Source organism: Hypoxylon fragiforme, assembly GCF_022984875.1.
Source record: "Hypoxylon fragiforme strain CBS 206.31 chromosome Unknown GGS25scaffold_10, whole genome shotgun sequence".
NCBI lineage: Eukaryota > Fungi > Ascomycota > Sordariomycetes > Xylariales > Hypoxylaceae > Hypoxylon > Hypoxylon fragiforme.
This window is the reverse complement of record NW_026054765.1, coordinates 1,943,619-1,959,986: the sequence shown is the minus strand read 5'-3', so window position 1 is coordinate 1,959,986 and position 16,368 is coordinate 1,943,619. Positions and strand designations below refer to the sequence as shown.

The window sequence follows — 16,368 nt, the reverse complement described above, 5'->3', positions numbered from 1 at the left end:
CAACATTTCGTGGCCACTGCGATTAGATGAAGAGGTAAGTTAATGCATGGTGGACGATTGAAGGTAAGTTATTGAAGAATAGCATTTGATGCTTTTTTCCAAGTTACAAGTTTCGTTTCGTATCAATTCTTTTTGCGCTTTTCTTTTCTTGGAAATGACAAATGTCAAAAGGCGGATGAGATTGGGTTAGTCACCCATGAAAATGAAAATGAATTGGTTCAATTGGTTCAATTGGTTCGAACATTGAATCGAACATTGAATTTATCCGGGCAATATTCGGGTTGCTAGTGCAAGTCACTTTCTCTTTTATTGTTTCTTTTTCTGAGTTCATTTCTGGTGGTAGGTACTTCTTTTTTTATCAATTCACTATTTCCTGATTCCCACTTAAATCCCACCAATATTGTAACGTCATGGGTGAATAGAGTGGGTCATTAGGCAACTACTCACGACCTATCAACTTTCATCATTTTCTCCCCTTTCTTCTCCTTAGCAATTTCTAATCGCGCATCCACGAACGCATGATTTCTCATCGTTTCTCATCTATTCCTATCTAAGTCTAGCGTGGGTGGGTCAAGTAGTACTGTACAGCCCCATTTTCGCATTTCGCTCCTCTCGGATTGAAGGGCCAAAACAGTCAGAAATTTCTTGACCTACCGACACCTTACCAGCTTACCCAGCCCACGCCTACCAGACACGCCAGACAAACCCAGACAGGAGAAAGAAAGCAAAAGAGTCCTGAGTTCTGAGTCCCCCTTTCAATCCCATCACCCAGTTCTCAGCTATCAGCCCCCCCCCCAAACCTTGGAAGCTCCCAAGTCCAAGCTCCTGGCCTGCCTTTTAGCCCACAACTTGGAACCTTAGCCCAGACAGACCGGGCCAACTCGCCAAAAAGTCAAGTGCCTCTTCCCTTACTACCGCTTTTCCACCCATCCTCGCGCAGCAAACACCGGGTGAAGCGAAAGTGAAAGACGTTGTCAATCACCGTTAGTTTTAGCTTAGATAGGTAAGACCCTGTTATCTCTTATATCTTATTGTCTTTGTTGTTTCCCTTCAAGCCCACCCCAAGTCTATTGTCGCTATCCATACCAACCTACTGGCTTCCTTTGGTTCCTTTGGTTTCCCATTCAGAAGCTGTTTGGGTTATCGTGTATATACTGTATATGGTATGTATAGTATGGTGTGTGCGTGTATGTGTGCGCGTGTATGTGTGTGTCCAGATACATACACTGCCACTCAAAGCTTGTCCCCGTCACAACCTTGGAACCTTGGAACTTTCGGTCGGCATCCTTCAAGTATCGGAGGTTGATGCGGCCAGTGCTGCATCGAAGCGATCGGTTGCCGTTACTAGCACACATGGCGACAGGGCGATGGACATACCTGATGCCGGCCGCACATACCTGACTACTGCCTTGTGTTTCCCATCCCGTCATTCCGTATTATTTGTTGTAAGACCTCCGAACTATGGCTCGGCATATCCAACTTCCCAAGTGGATACGGGCGCGTTGTGCTGATAGACATTTCACTTTGGGAACCTTTGGGAACCTTTTGCCCTTCCGTCTTCCCTTCATGTTCGCCTTTCCTATTTGTGCCCATCACAAGTTATACCGTTATCGCTACAGTTTTATTCCTTATCGCAATGTTATGCAGACTGCATGTGGAGCATAAATCGCGTATATGTACCTTCGTGTACAGTATAGCTGCACAGTCCGCACACTATGCCATATGTATGGCTGTTGAAAAGGAACCTTGCTGGCGAAAAGCTCGACTCCCCAGCCCCAAATCCCAAATTCAGCACACACTACCACCAATTTGTAGTGCTCATAGCACCTATGATTGGGGAACTGCCCAGAGGAAACTAGGGGGCTGCCTAGGCCCTGGAAGTTGTGATTTTGGCCTTCTGTCACCTACTATTTCCTCTATTTCCTATTCCTGATCCTCGCCCTTATCCCTCCTCCCCAACCACAATCCGCGACCCCATTCAACCCGTAACCAACTACCAACCCATTTCCCACCCGATCGCACTGCGGCTGTTCACCCTCCAAAATTCTCTAATCGAATTTCGCGACGCGACTTTTTTTTTTTTTTTTCATCCATCGCGACATTCGTCACTCGTAACACTATTCATCTTCATTTATATCTATTTTAATTTAATCTACTCATCGCAGTTCAATTAAATTGCTGACATTTTTTGCACATAGTCAGATGGGTTCCCATTTGCGACTTCATCCGTCATGAGCTCTTGGATGAACGAGGCCGCTGCCGTCCAAAACCACAATGGCAACGGCTTTCCACATATGAACGATCCGAATAATATGGGAGCTGGAGGAGGAATGGGCGGCGCACCGGGAGGTATGATGGATCCATCTGCCTTTATGGCCAATACTGCTCAGTTCAATCCGGTTACTACTGGCCAGTTCAATCATCAACAGATGGCCGCCATGCATAATAGCCCGATGCGCAATGTGTCGCCTTCTTTCCCGAATCCCGCGTATCAAACCAACCCCGTCATCCCGTCAAAACGGCCTCGCCCTAGAGAAGATAGCATTGGCGCGTCGCCGCGACAAAATCCCAATATGTTACCGACATCGCGCGCCGACACTCCACAGCAATCCTCGTTTCAGGGCTTCCAGCCGAATGCGATGCAGCCTCAGAATCACGGCCAACCTCAACATTATCCTCATTTACAATCCAATGGCTCAGCCAACGCGTCGCCGTCGCCTGTAATGGCAGGCAGCCAATTACGACCGGGTAGCGTACCACAACGCGTCAATACCGCGTCGCCCCATCCTTTCTCACCAGCATCGCAACAACACTTCGGCCCTCAAGCATCACCAGTCCCATCTGATCATGGCAACACGCCCCAGCCAGGCATGTTTATGAATCCGCAAAACTTCCCCCAAGGTTTTAATCCGGGTTATACGCCTGGCCATTCGCCGGCTAGGCCACCCTCAGCCCAGAATCCTATGGGTCAACAGATGATGCCTCAGCCAGTCAACCAAATGCCACAGCAGATGCCTCAGATGCACCCAGGCCAGATGATCACCCCTCAACAGATGCACCAAATGCAACAGATGCAGCAGATGCACATGCAGCAGCAAATGCAGGCGGCGCAAGGTCGCGGCGGATTAGATCAGAAGATGTTATATCAGATGCGTTTACAACAACAACTTCAACAAGGCGGTATGCCAATGGCTGCGCAAATGCAAGCTCAGAATATGTCTCAAGGTCGGGGCATGATGCCAAAGCAAGGAATGCCAATGCAGAATGGACAAATGCCCCCTGGCGCTATGCAGAATCAGCATTTACCGCAGGTGGCGCGACCTAACAACCCAGAAGGATTTCTTAAGAATCTAACAGCGTACATGAACATGAAGCAACTTCCCTTGGACACCAACCCTATCATTGAAGGCCGGCCATTGCATCTGCTTCAGCTTTTTCAAAATGTTTCAAAATTTGGTGGATACCGGAACGTCACCATGAATAACCTTTGGATTCAAGTCGCTGCGTCGGTTGGATTTAGTGCACAGCAAATTCCATCAGCGCCGCATCAGGTAAGAAGCGTATACGAGCGGAACTTATTGAAGTTCGAGGAAGCCTGGGCAATGCAGCAGCGGAATCAGCAGATGAAGCAACAAGTGACGGCGCAATCTGGTATGCCTGGACATGGCGGACATGGCCCATCCCCAAGGGTAGGCCCGCCAGCACCCAGTCAACATATACACCCTGGACCGCCTCAGATTCACCAACCACATGCGCAAACGCCTGTTAAACAAATGACACCGGTAATACAACAGGTGAATGTCAATGGGTTTTCTCCTTCGCCACAACCACCTCGACCCAATCAACCCCAGGCCAGTGCCAGCCAAGCCCACATGAGGAATATACCGAGAAACATTGATACTAGGAAATCGTCCGGTGAATTCCCAGTACCGTCGCCAGCACCAACTGGCAAAGCTGGTAGTATTTCTATACCACCTCCAAGTCAGCCGGATAATGCCCACACGAATGGTACCGCAACCTTGCCCTTCCCGGGCCCATTTTCATCTAATCCTAACGAATATGTGCCTTGTTCTCGCGAGATGATGGAAGACATTTTTGGTGGTTTCAATTTGAAATCAATGCAGAAGCTAGGTGATGATTTGGAGACATGGAGGCCCGATGTACCGGGACCGCAAGAACTCGGCAATATCGACATTCATGCCCTCACAAAAAGCATTCAGTGCGGTATACATGGGGAAGTTCGACTAGCTCTCGACACCCTCGGCACGATATCACGACACGCAGAATACTTACCGGGTTTGATAATCGAACTGAGAGCTTGTGACGATTTAGTAGAATCTCTCATAGATTGTGCTGAAGAGCAAGTCGATCTACTGGTCGAGAAGGCTGATCCAATCTCTGACGAGATAGATTTATCTCCGTATGAAGATGTCATACGAACCTGCCGCCTTGAAGCAATGGGGCTGCGTAAAACACACGTTTTTGGAGATGCAGATTATGAGCTGGAGCATGCCGCAGATCGGCTACTCGCCATAACAACAATTTTGCGAAATTTCTCTTTTGCGGAAGTCAACCAGCCCATCCTCGCTGATGAGATCATTGTTAAATTCCTGTGTGGCGTGATACGTTCGCTGGGTACGCATGAGAACTTATTACGGTCCCCGAAAAACACATTAGATTTCATGAAAGACGTGATAGTGTTACTCTCCAACATAGCTGGATCTATAGAGATATCCGGACGAGAGCAAGCCCTATGTCTTCTTCAGTTCCTGTTGGCATTTGCTCCATCGCCGCCACCATCGATAGCAGCTGAGAGGGTTGTCTTCTCGTCATATGAGCCTTTGGTGCATTATTATCTTCCGCATGCCGTCGACTCTTTAGCCAAGCTTCTGGCACGTGATGAGCCGAATAGATCATACTATAAGATCATATTCGCCGCCGACGCTTCTGCCTCACCTCCCTACGACCTCCTTACTCGAACATTTGGGCTCGCAATCTCTCCTATACCGGACCAAAATAAAGAGAGCCGCCCAGCAAATCTCCCCTCATTCGTTGAATCACGCAAGGCCTTACTCATGCAGGGCCTCCTTGCAGCGGATATCATTGCCCAACTTGCTCCTGGGTTTGAGTCCGGGGTTACGCAGGCTTGGCTTTCGTCTGGTGAAGGATTTGCGCAGAACCTCTTTAGGCTCATTCGAACTCTGTGTTCACAGGCAGAGCCAACACCTCGTGTACCCGGTAATGCTAGGACGCAACCGAGAGAAGATGTAGATATTCTCTACATTATCACATGCGGTGTCTCTGCTTTGAGGAGGCTGAGCGAAAAGGCCAGAGACCCGAATAATCCTGCTAGCATCCCACCTAATGCTCTCCCCTCGCGCGACAGTCTCTTTGGAGCTTTACAAAGTCTCAAGAGCCCTAAGTGGACTCTGTTACTAAACCAATTGAGTATTTATACTGGTTTGGAAAGTTGAGCAAGAGTTGGGGTAATGAATTCTATGTTGAAGCTTGGGTTGAGCTAGTTGTTTTGATTCAGGCCACCGAGAAACAGGCGTTAATTAGCCCCGACAGGATAGGCTACGAGCGAACAATGGATTGTAGAGGAAGTCTATCGCGGGATGCCTCGATGAGGTACGAGAGGCCGAGGCTCAGCTTCACACGTACTAGGAGCGCGGCGTTTAGGTATCAGAAGATCAGCATCGGCGATGATGTACAAATGTAGCCCAAAAAATTTACAGGATATGTATAAATGTAGATTATGCGATACGGCCTCTACGGGCAATGCAAAGCGGGCTCCAGAGGTGGTTTTATTTCGTCCTAAACCCCTGAGGTATTATCTAAAAAGTTGACGCTATTTAGTGACGAATCATGAATTCGGGAGTCAAATCAGCCATTAGCCCAATATTTTTTTTTTCAATTTAGCTCATTGCATTCAATGTTGGTGATAGTCCACCGGGATCGTCTTGTAAGCATTGCGTTTAGGTACCGGTCTCGATCTATTGAGTCCTTCACGTACCAATCTACCGACTTAGGTGGCTATTAACCTTTGTCATGAATGATTTGTGAAAACAGCCCCGGACGAGCTACTGGTGACATGGGAGTAGAGACCATACCTAGTAGTATAGTAGTATAAGATGGCATCCTTCCACAACGAAGCAATACTCACTCTTTACCCCCTTACTACGGGTCACTTTCATATTAAATCCTACATGTAGGAATCCTTGCGTTTGACATCCGTAAGAATTCGTTTGGCCGCTACCTACCTACTAACCTAGGTACACACCTTTCAACAATGCTGCGACTTACTACAACGGAGTTGCTTGGCTAGGTAGGTAGGTACCTATCCACCGACCTACTTTCCTACCTACCTACCTAATGTGATACCTACAGTACCTACGCAACAACCAAAGCATCCATCCATTCTTTTTCTTTTCTTTTCCTGCGTTGAGCTTACCTATGTACCTACCTACCTACCTCCCTACATAGTTCGTTCGTACCTACAGTAGGACGACCAAGCAAAAGAAAAGAAAAGAAAAGGGGGGCCAGTCCCCAATCCCCAATCCCCAGTCCCACCACCACCACCACCACCAGCACTACTCCTAGATACTGTACCCTTAGGCGGATTAGGATAGGGTATGTACAATACAATACATAAACCGCAATACCCCCATCGAACTAGCACATACGGCCATAGGATCCGGAAAACTCGGGATCCCGTCCGCTCTCCCATAGATAAGCCGGATACCGCCGGATCAGTAGTTGGGTCGGTGACGACCAGCGAATCCCCGGTGTTGTATGTTTTTTTTTCTCGTTGTTTCATTTTGCTAGAGTTTCGGGGGGGTTTTTTTTTTGGTTATTTAAAAGTATGACCTCGTGACTCTCGAGGTCATCATAGTTCAATAGAGAAGGGGGGAGAGGGAAAATCAATCATGAATAAGGCCTAGGTTCTGGTGGTTGAAAATTGAATATTGATTTCTCTCCTGCTTGCTCACTCCCCTTCCTTCCTTCTTTCGTATTTTCTTTCTTTCTGTTTCTTTCTCTACATATACAGCCCCCCAACCATGTAACCTGTCATTTAATCTTCTCATCACATTGTTTTCCTATCGATCTCTCAAAAACACTGACGTGGGTAGGTATCCTTGCTTGCCTTGCTATTTTCGCTCGGCACCTAAAGTTAGAAGTCTTAACGATTGGGTATCACATCTTCCTCTCCGCCCCTCTTCTCTCCTCTCGTCTCCGATCCTCCCCTGTCCTCTGGTTGGCATTTCTGCTCTTACACTACCCCTATCCTCATGCTGTCCTGGTATTTCGGCTTTTTTTTTAAAATAAACTTTCGTTCACTTTCTTCCTCCCCCTTCCCCTGTCATCATTACACTCCTACTCGCTTCTTTGCGTACACCTCCCCCACCGCCTTTCGCCCATAGGCCGCGATCCGGTCATACCTATAACTGGCTCAGCGGCTCCACGGGCTTCATATCATGGGACGTATCATCAGGCCTGGAGCGGTACGCGTCGGGGTTTCCGCGCAAAGAGCGCGCGAGGTTCTGCAGAGAGTCGCCGCGGCGGTGCTTCGGGGGCGAGTCGTGGTCGTCGACGGCGTCCACGCTGGGCTTCTGATAGGCGGATTTGGGCTTGGAGGGGGCGTGGGACGGCGACGGTGGCGCGAGGCCGTAGTCGTCGAGCTCTTGGATGCTCTTGGGAAATTCCTTCGCATCGCGGCGCTGGCGGCGGATGTGCAGGAAGGTGAGGGTGGCGAGGGTTGAGAAGACCAGGAGGCCGCTGTTTGGTTTGGGTATATGTTTAGCACTTCGGCAATTGTATTATTTCGGGGCGGGGCCTCTTTTATTGGCAGCAGGGGGGGTATGGAGGTCGGAAGATAGACTAAGCGGTAAAAGAAGAAAACTTACGCCAGCGTTCCAATGACTATCTCGCTCGACTTGCTGGCCGCGGCGGGTTTCTCGCACAGATCGATGTTAGGCGACGGGTGACATTTGTCCGGGTCGGTCTCACGTGTGTTGAGGAAGTGGATGACACCTCGAGCGAACCGGGCCGCGGTCGTTTCGTCAACTGGTAGAGGGCTCATCGTGTGATGGGCTCAGTTGTAACGTGCGAGGGAATGGACTGGTATTATTTTTGGAGTGTAGTTGGTCTAGTAACGAATGAATCCTGTCCCAGCTGTCGCCTGTTTCGACTGTCGTCTTCATTCCCCAAGTGTAAAGTCAATCAATGGTATTGTTGATTCTGATTCTCGGATGCTGCCGAGTAGTAAAGAACGTGGTTACGGCGACTTGTGGATGCGAGTATGGTCCGTATTTGCTCGTGTTTGTTTGCGTTTGCCAATACTAGCGGGTCAAGGTGGAAATGAAAGTAACTGTAGTTGGTATATAAAAAGGATTGTCGCCGCAAGGGTATGGAAAAAAAGAATGAAGGTTTGGATTAATGAATGAATGGCTAAACCAATAAATCAGTTGAATGGCGCTGTCGTCGTCTCGTGTTGTAAAGCAAAAGAGTAAAGAAGGAAGAAAGAAGCAAGTGAGTACAAGTGAGTCCAGATGAGTCCAAATGAGTCCCAACTGGTAAGTACCCTTTCCTTGCCTTTACCCTCAACTAAACCTTACGCTACGCACGCTACGGCAACGCTAGACAACTTAACTGCTACAACTGTACAAGGAGGAACTGTAAGGAGGCACTGCCCATGATACACAACCGTTTCAACCAAAAGGGGGTTAGGTTAGAAGGGTTAGAAGGGTTAGAAGGAGGAAAAGAGGGAAGAAGGGCTGGTGAAGCGATTGGAAGGTACAGAGAAAAAGGCGCCAATTAGTGGCCAATTAACTAGTGCGGGCGCATCAACGAGACCCCTGAAGATCTAATTGCTTAACTTTGATCTCTAATTGGTCCCTGACGTTACACATATGTACAATAATTAAAGTTGCTAGGGGTCCCCACTGAACAAACTGTACGACGGTAGGTACCGGATGAGCAACGAGACAAATAGGGCAGGTACTTTTTTGGTGTGAAGGTACTTAGGCTATCTAACATTGAACCCTGTAAGTTCAATTATTGATGCTTCCAAGGTTGTAGTTAGTTAAGTTGTAAGTTATTGCAACTTGAACCGTGAACATCAGTCCATCAAATTGGGTTTATGCTACCAGATGCTTATCTAATGCATGTATAATTCTAGACTCGATACCCGAATGTCAATACCCGAATCTATTTTAAGACGCGATGGCGGTCAAAGGCGGAGGCAGAGTTGAATCCTTTGACTTTTCTATGCAAGAAGTTGACAAAGGATGAGACATATAACATGCAGGTGTAAGTATTTCAGGACCAACCATAGGTACCTTAACCTATATGATATAGTGCATCTAGGTCTGCATGTAGGTCTGCATGTTTCAAGTTCTCGTGACACTTGCTTCTTATCGTAAGGTAGAGAAACAAGCTTTGACAGAAATAGCGAGTCGTTACTTGTTCCACTTGCAGTCCCACATGCACAACTCACAATTCTACACAATTCCTATTAGAAGAAAAGTATGAATGATAAACTTGAAGTAAGCCTTCTCTCCCTTCAACCTTCTGCAATTTTACAATGGCAGATGATTAATATGTATGATACTAGTGATACTAGCGGGCGACTACACCGTGGAACACGAAGAAAATGAAATGTATCACGGAGATGAGCACCTGACTCGGTGTTGGAGGGTTCGGCACCTTCGGGTAGAGTTTGGTCGCGTAGGTGCTGTTTGTTGATTGATAAGGGGCCGTCGATAATCGAAGAAGTCGAAGACAAATCAAACCAAAATGAACAACTATGTCAATGTCATCATCACCCAACAACTAAAGTGAAGGAGATGAAGGGTCTACCTTATCATATATCAAACTCGGAATGCTCACATAGGTAGGTCCCTGCCTAGATATACCCTTTTCCAGAAACTCCTGCAGCGGCATAAGACGGTTATCAGAGATAAGATTCGGCAGATACAAATTAATTAACGACCGTATTTTCCGGAGCCAAAGTGGGTACTCGAAACAAGTTGTACGCCGTAATCTTGACCTTGTGACGGTCAATGTGCTTACATTCGTGTCAGTCTGGTTGGTTCGTTGGTATGTGAGCGAGCCTGGATCTACAAATTTACCTAACTAATACCGCAGAAAGGCAGAGAGAGGCTCTTAAGGTTCCGCTGGTAACCGCGCTGATCAGGAACTTCCCGATTAGGCAAGTAGACGACGTCAGAGGGAATTTTGAGTCGACGCCGGTGAACGTAAGTGGGTGCGAGTGGACGCCCGGGGACGCTGCCATTCCGCGTTCGCCGTTCTGGCTTTAAACTTAAGGCTGCCGCGAAAAGCCGAGGACTTGAACTCTGAACTCTCTATAATTCCTACCAAAGTGAATGTGACAGGATGTCTACAAGATGCCTACAAAATGCCGTTGGAGTCGAGCACATGAATTTACATCATGAATTGCTAAAACATCAAATGATAGCCATATCACCTCGATAGGTATCCTAGCCATACTTAGCTATCAAGCACAGAGCCGCTGCCGTTGTTACAAGCTCAACCTGTAGAAGCGATACTCCAACCTACTTTTATATAGGTAGCATAGGTGTGGAAGGACAATGGCTGAGACATTTTCTCATCTGGCATATCTTGTGTCTGGTGTATCCGCACTGGGACTGATCTATGTGAGCAGCTCACGAATCACATACTTCCAATCAATCAAGTTCGGTAAATTAACTGTAATTGGTGTAATAGGCTGTTGGACTTGCTGTCTACCGAGTGTTCTTCCACCCGCTGGCCAAGTACCCTGGCCCTTTGCTGGCCAAGATCACCGACGCCTACCAACTATATCATGCCTGGAAAGGGGATCGCCACCTGGAATTCTGGCGGCTACACGAGAAATATGGTAAGCGATATGAATGAATGTGTGAAAACTTACCGGCTCCTAGTCGACTAACATCTACTCTCCTAGGCAAGGTAGTAAGATTCGGCCCAAACAGCGTCTCCTTCAACTCGAATGCGGCTTTGAAAGACATATATGGCTTCAAGTCCAACGTGCGCAAAGCCGAGTTCTACGATGCATTCGTCCACCCGGCACCGAACACGCACAACACGCGAGACAAGACCATGCACGCTCGAAAGAGGAGAGTGTTATCGCAGGCGTTCTCTGATAGTGCGATCAAGGAGATGGAGAAGTATATTCTAGCCAACGTGCGATCATTCTGCGAGCAGATCGGGCTCGGTGCCAGCGAAGAACAGAAGGGATGGACTGTACCTAAGAACATGGCCGATTGGTGCAACTACCTCGCTATGGATATTCTCGGCGACCTGTGCTTCGGCAAAGCATTCCATATGCTAGAACGACCAGATAACCGATATGCGCTTGACTTGGTGTCGATGGCTACTACTAGGCACTCTATTGTAAGTATCTCTCTCTGTCCATACCTTCATACTGGCTTGCTAATTGTACCAGTGCGGAACTATGCCGCTCGTGGGCAAGCTCCATCTCGACAAAGTTCTGTTCCATAAGATCGCGACCGGCCGAGAAAAGTACATGGCGTACAGCAAAGCCCAGTTGACGGAACGTACAAAGCTAGGCGACGACACCGATCGCCGTGACTTCTTTTACCATCTGCTCAAGGCGCGAGACCCCGAAACTGGAATGGGATTCGCAACGCCTGAGTTGTGGGGGGAATCAAACTTACTGTATGTATATCGAGGCAGGTAATGCGCATGATGAGATACATCTCGCTAACCCTTTTCTACAGCATCATCGCGGGAAGCGACACGACATCGACGGCAATGGCGGCAACATTATTCTACATCGTGCGCAACGCAGCCGCGCTGCAAAAGGCAACCGAAGAGGTGCGCGCCAGATTCAGCAACGCCGAGGAGATCTGCCAGGGCCAAGCGCTCAACTCGTGCGCTTATCTCCGCGCCTGCATCGACGAGGCCATGCGCATGTCACCCTCCGTCGGCGGCATTCTCCCGCGCGAGGTTCTGAAGGGCGGCATCACGATCGACGGCGAGCCCCTCCCCGAGGGCACAGTCGTCGGCACCCCGCACTACACCGTCCAGCACAACCCCGCCTACTACCCGCGCCCCTTCTCGTACATCCCCGAGCGCTGGGTTGTTGGCGCGCGCAAGACTTTCAGCGCCGGTGGCGGCGAGGACGTCGTGACGGAGCAGGACGTGGCGCTCGCGCAGAGCGCCTTCTGTCCCTTCTCGGTGGGGCCTAGAGGATGCATTGGAAAAGGCCTGGCGTATGTGGAGATGATGACGACGTTGGCGAGAGTCCTGTTCATGTATGACCTGCGCAAGGCGGCGGGCTTCGACCCTGCGGAGGGGAGCCCGGATCTGGAGTGGGGACGGCAGCGCGTGGATGAGTTCCAGCTGATTGATCAGTTCACGAGCATGAAGGATGGCCCGATGGTTGAGTTTAGGAAAAGGGCTTGATTGATCGATATCGATCGATCCATTTGCGTGTTGGATGTCTAGGCGCCTAGGTAACCATAGTAAAAGCGTGGAAAGGGTTGTAGATGTTGAAAAGTAACGTGTTGTATGTGTTTACTCGTAAAAAACCCAGCTTATGGCAATCACCCAAGACAAGAAGTGGAAAATCACGGTAGCCAAGATGCACATGTTCTACAATACGAATATATTTGGAACCCGTGCTAACGTGTCATTGGCACTCTTATTGTTTATAAGTTGACTAGCTCCCCTCTGCAAGTCTTGAACATTCATGCTTAAATCTCTTGCGAGCCAATGGGAGAAAACGGCAACGGGCCATCGCCCAGCACAACTTGGGAAGCTAAGCAGCCTATGATCGTCAGATGGTCGAATCAGTTCTGGCCCAGCGTCGCTGCTACTGGCTGGTCCCGTCGATGTGGGGACAAAATTGCCGGCAATCTGGATGAAGACGGCGGGAATATGTTCTTTTATGCTCGCCCATCGGAGGCCCAGCGTCTGCTTGGCGTTGGACGTATTAGACGATACCCCCAGTTCCCCCACACTTACTAACTCCCCCTCGAGTAACTAAGCCCGCTCTGCCCCCTTTATGGATGCTACCATAGGCCGTGATCACAGGTTACATATGTGTCTGTCTATTGGGCACACATACCTATTATATGTATGCTTCTTCCATAGGGCTCAAAGGGGCTCTAACAAGTGGGCAATATGAGAGGTGGTGAAAAGTCGGCCGCTCGGCAAGATGTTTCCACGAAGTCCCCAAAAAGCTTGGTCGTGCCCCTGGTTCGTCCAAAACCTCGTAAAGGGACCCAACCTTGTACGCCTATACCCCAATTTCACGAGATGTTGTGGTAGGTTGGTAAGTTGGTAAGAGGCAAATCATCAATATTTCCCGGGTACCACCTAGGGGCCCAGAAGAGGTAATGCATTGCACGGAGGCAATTTGCGATGGATGGCAGCTTGGCGATCTTAGGTATATATGTTACATACCTCCCACGGAACACCTCGTACCTTGCAGCAAGTGACAGATAGGATCGTCTCCTCAGGGATTGTTTGTTGCTGTGCCATCTCATCTATCCTATCATCTCATCACGATGCACTCAGGAATCCGATCGTCTCTCGTGTCGCTGCTCGCCTTGAGCGGCGGCCTGCTCTCATCTTTCACATCGGCCTCGCCGTTGAAGGTGACGGCCAATGTCGAAGCACGTGCCGACAGCTGGCCGTATGGCCCACTTGTCACCTCCGGCCGTGACATGAAGAACTCCCGCGGCGACAATGTCGTCTACGCCGGCGCCAACTGGCCTGGCCACGGAGAAGTCATGATCCCCGACGGCCTGCGGTACCAGTCCATCGAGACCATCGTGTCCAAGATCAAGAGCACGGGCATGAACGCCATTCGTCTGACCTATGCCATCCAGCTAATCGACGATATCTACGCCAATGGGGGCAAGGACACGACCGTGAAGGACTCGTTCACCAAGGCGCTCGGCTCGACCAACGGGCCTAAAGTGTATGCCGAGTTCCTGGCGAAGAACCCTTCTTTCAACGACTCTACAACCCGGCTACAGGTCTTCGACGCCGTTGCGGCGGAGTGCTTGAAGCAGAACATCTTTGTGCACTTGGACAACCATATGTCGAAAGGAGCGTGGTGTTGTTCGAGCAATGATGGAAACACTTGGTTCGGTGACAGGGACTACAGTACGTGAAGATGGGCGGAGACATCCATCTCCCCCCCTTTTCGCCCAGACTTTTTACTTTATTCAAGGGGCTAGGCAGCTAACATTCAACGCAGACGTGGACAACTGGGTCCGAGGCCTCACCTACATGGCCAACCACGGCAAGAACTGGCCCGCACTGACCTCCATGTCTCTGCGCAACGAGCTGCGCAAGACAGACAACAACCCGACGCTCAGCGCCACCTACAACTGGGAGACGTGGTACACCAACGTCAAGAAGGGCACCGAGGCCATCAACAAGGCGAACCCGGACCTGCTGATCTTCCTGTCCGGCCTGGACTACGACACCTACATGACGCCCGTCGTGCAGGGGACCGCGCTGTCCCCCGGCAGCGGCAAGTTCAGCAAGACGGACTTCGGCGGCTACGACAACAAGCTCGTGATCGAGATCCACAACTACGCGAACAGCGCCGGCAGCTGCGACAGCCTCAAGAGCTCGCTGTACAACAACGGGTTCCAAGCCCTGCACGCCGAGGACTCCAAGGCCGTCAACGTGTTCCCGGTGCTGCTGACCGAGTTCGGCTTCGACATGACCGGCACCGCGTACCGCGGCATCTACTCCACCTGCATCGCCGAGTACCTCGCCGAGCAGAAGGCCGGCTGGTTCATCTGGGTCATCGCCGGGAGCTACTACATCCGCTCGGGCACCCAGGACTTCGAGGAGAGCTGGGGCTTGCTGACGCATGACTGGTCGGGCTGGAGGTCCAGCGCGTATATTGAGGAGGGGCTGAAGCCGCTGGCTAAGTCGACGGCGCAGGGTTAAGGGGCGAGCTTGTCCCTTTTTGGATTTCGTTGGCTTGGTTTGGCTTGGTATCAGGTATGTAGATGTTTGAGTTCTTCGGGGGATGCAATAAATAAATGAAATAAATATGTTGAGTAGGTACCTAAAGACTGCTGCAAACAATCATATGTTGGTGATTACCTAAGGTATATTCTTTCGTGATTCATGCCATTGTCGCTGATCGTCTTCTTCATCATCCAAATAAGTAGGTTACCTACTTAGATGCTGTCAATAGGTACAATACAATATGAACACACTATGGTTAGGGACTTAATAGCTATCTAGGCAGGTATCTACCTAGGTACTTAGTATATACTAATACGTATCCCCTTCTTAACCTCATTGACAGCCGCTCTGGCCGCTTTCGCGTTTTCCAACGCACCCGGCAAGTCCGAGTGGATGCATATGCTGAACCCGCCCATACCCAACGGTATGTCCACTGTTGTTCCCGTCGCGGATCTAGCTTGTCCCGTGATGGCAATCATGAGGATGCGGTCTCTGATCATCTGCGGCGACACCGGAACACTCTCCGCCACCGGCACGAGCGCGCCCCGGCTGTCGTAGTCGATGTCAGTGTAGAACTCCGGGATCAGCTCCACCCCGACGCGCTCGCAGTCCGCGACCATTTGCGGCGTCGGCAGGCCATAGATGGGCACGTTGAAAGTGCGCACGGCCCGCAGCACGGCGTCGCGGATCGCCGCGTCCCGCTGGACGAAGAAGTACAGCTCCCCGTGCGGCTTCACGTGGTTCAGCGGCATGCCCTCCGCGGCGAGTATGCCGGACAAGGCGCCGACCTGGTACAGCACCGCGGCGTACATGTCCTCGGGCGCAATGGCCATCCGCCGCCGCCCGAAGCCCAGGAGATCCGGCATCCCTGGGTGCGCGCCGACGCGGATGCCGTGCTGCTTGGCGAGACGCACAGTTCGCACCATGGTGGAGGGGTCGCCGGCGTGGAAGCCGCAGGCGACATTGGCGACGTCGACATGTTTCATCAATTCTTCGTCGGGGCCCTTTGTCATGTGAGCTTTTTCAATCTTCAAAGAGAGCATCGTAGCGTGCCTAGTAGTAGGGGTGGATGGTTGCTATACTGGTAGGTAGGTACTGGTTAGGCACTTACCATCTTCCATCTTCCAAATCCCTCTCCCATGTCACAATTGATCTCCCACCCGTCTATTTGACCCATGGTTAAAGACTTCTAGGTTTCCGGGTTTTGCTATCGGAGTTGAGTTGCAGACGACGGAGTTGAGAGTAGGTATCAACTCATAGGTATTTGTCGGAATTGAGAATAATATATTCTTTCTTCTCTATATATATGTCAACCCCGCAGCCTGCAAAGCCGACACGTCACAGGTATCCTTCGATCACCCATTGCCCGGTCTGGTTATTGGT

At 50.1% G+C, this 16,368-nt stretch overlaps 5 protein-coding genes across 5 annotated transcripts; 3 read left to right on the top strand and 2 right to left on the bottom strand.

Moving 5' to 3' along the window:
* The first annotated feature begins 1,871 nt into the window (after positions 1–1,871).
* On the top strand, positions 1,872–5,936 carry GGS25DRAFT_93036 (uncharacterized protein). Its single transcript, XM_049266160.1, has one exon. It carries the CDS (start codon positions 2,232–2,234, stop codon positions 5,472–5,474), a length of 3,243 nt encoding a protein of 1,080 aa, XP_049112514.1. The 5' UTR covers positions 1,872–2,231; the 3' UTR covers positions 5,475–5,936.
* Positions 5,937–7,131: 1,195 nt separating this feature from the next.
* GGS25DRAFT_93006 (uncharacterized protein) lies at positions 7,132–8,464 on the bottom strand. The gene is made up of 2 exons (XM_049266159.1): positions 7,908–8,464; positions 7,132–7,779 (listed from the first exon to the last, which is right to left on the bottom strand). The coding sequence occupies exons 1-2, from the start codon at positions 8,081–8,083 to the stop codon at positions 7,443–7,445; spliced, it is 513 nt and encodes a 170-aa protein (XP_049112513.1). The 5' UTR covers positions 8,084–8,464; the 3' UTR covers positions 7,132–7,442.
* Positions 8,465–10,613: 2,149 nt separating this feature from the next.
* GGS25DRAFT_516241 (cytochrome P450) lies at positions 10,614–12,450 on the top strand (the record flags this gene model as incomplete). Its single annotated transcript, XM_049263172.1, has 5 exons — positions 10,614–10,679; positions 10,750–10,900; positions 10,967–11,415; positions 11,468–11,700; positions 11,763–12,450. 5 exons carry the CDS (start codon positions 10,614–10,616, stop codon positions 12,448–12,450), a joined length of 1,587 nt encoding a protein of 528 aa, XP_049112512.1.
* An 835-nt stretch (positions 12,451–13,285) lies between these two features.
* Positions 13,286–15,123, top strand: GGS25DRAFT_92942 (glycoside hydrolase family 5 protein). The gene is made up of 2 exons (XM_049266158.1): positions 13,286–14,160; positions 14,255–15,123. Exons 1-2 carry the CDS (start codon positions 13,557–13,559, stop codon positions 14,959–14,961), a joined length of 1,311 nt encoding a protein of 436 aa, XP_049112511.1. The 5' UTR covers positions 13,286–13,556; the 3' UTR covers positions 14,962–15,123.
* On the bottom strand, positions 15,088–16,339 carry GGS25DRAFT_511336 (LamB/YcsF). The gene is made up of 2 exons (XM_049262716.1): positions 16,097–16,339; positions 15,088–15,989 (listed from the first exon to the last, which is right to left on the bottom strand). The coding sequence occupies exons 1-2, from the start codon at positions 16,160–16,162 to the stop codon at positions 15,285–15,287; spliced, it is 771 nt and encodes a 256-aa protein (XP_049112510.1). The 5' UTR covers positions 16,163–16,339; the 3' UTR covers positions 15,088–15,284.
* Between the last annotated feature and the right edge of the window lie 29 nt (positions 16,340–16,368).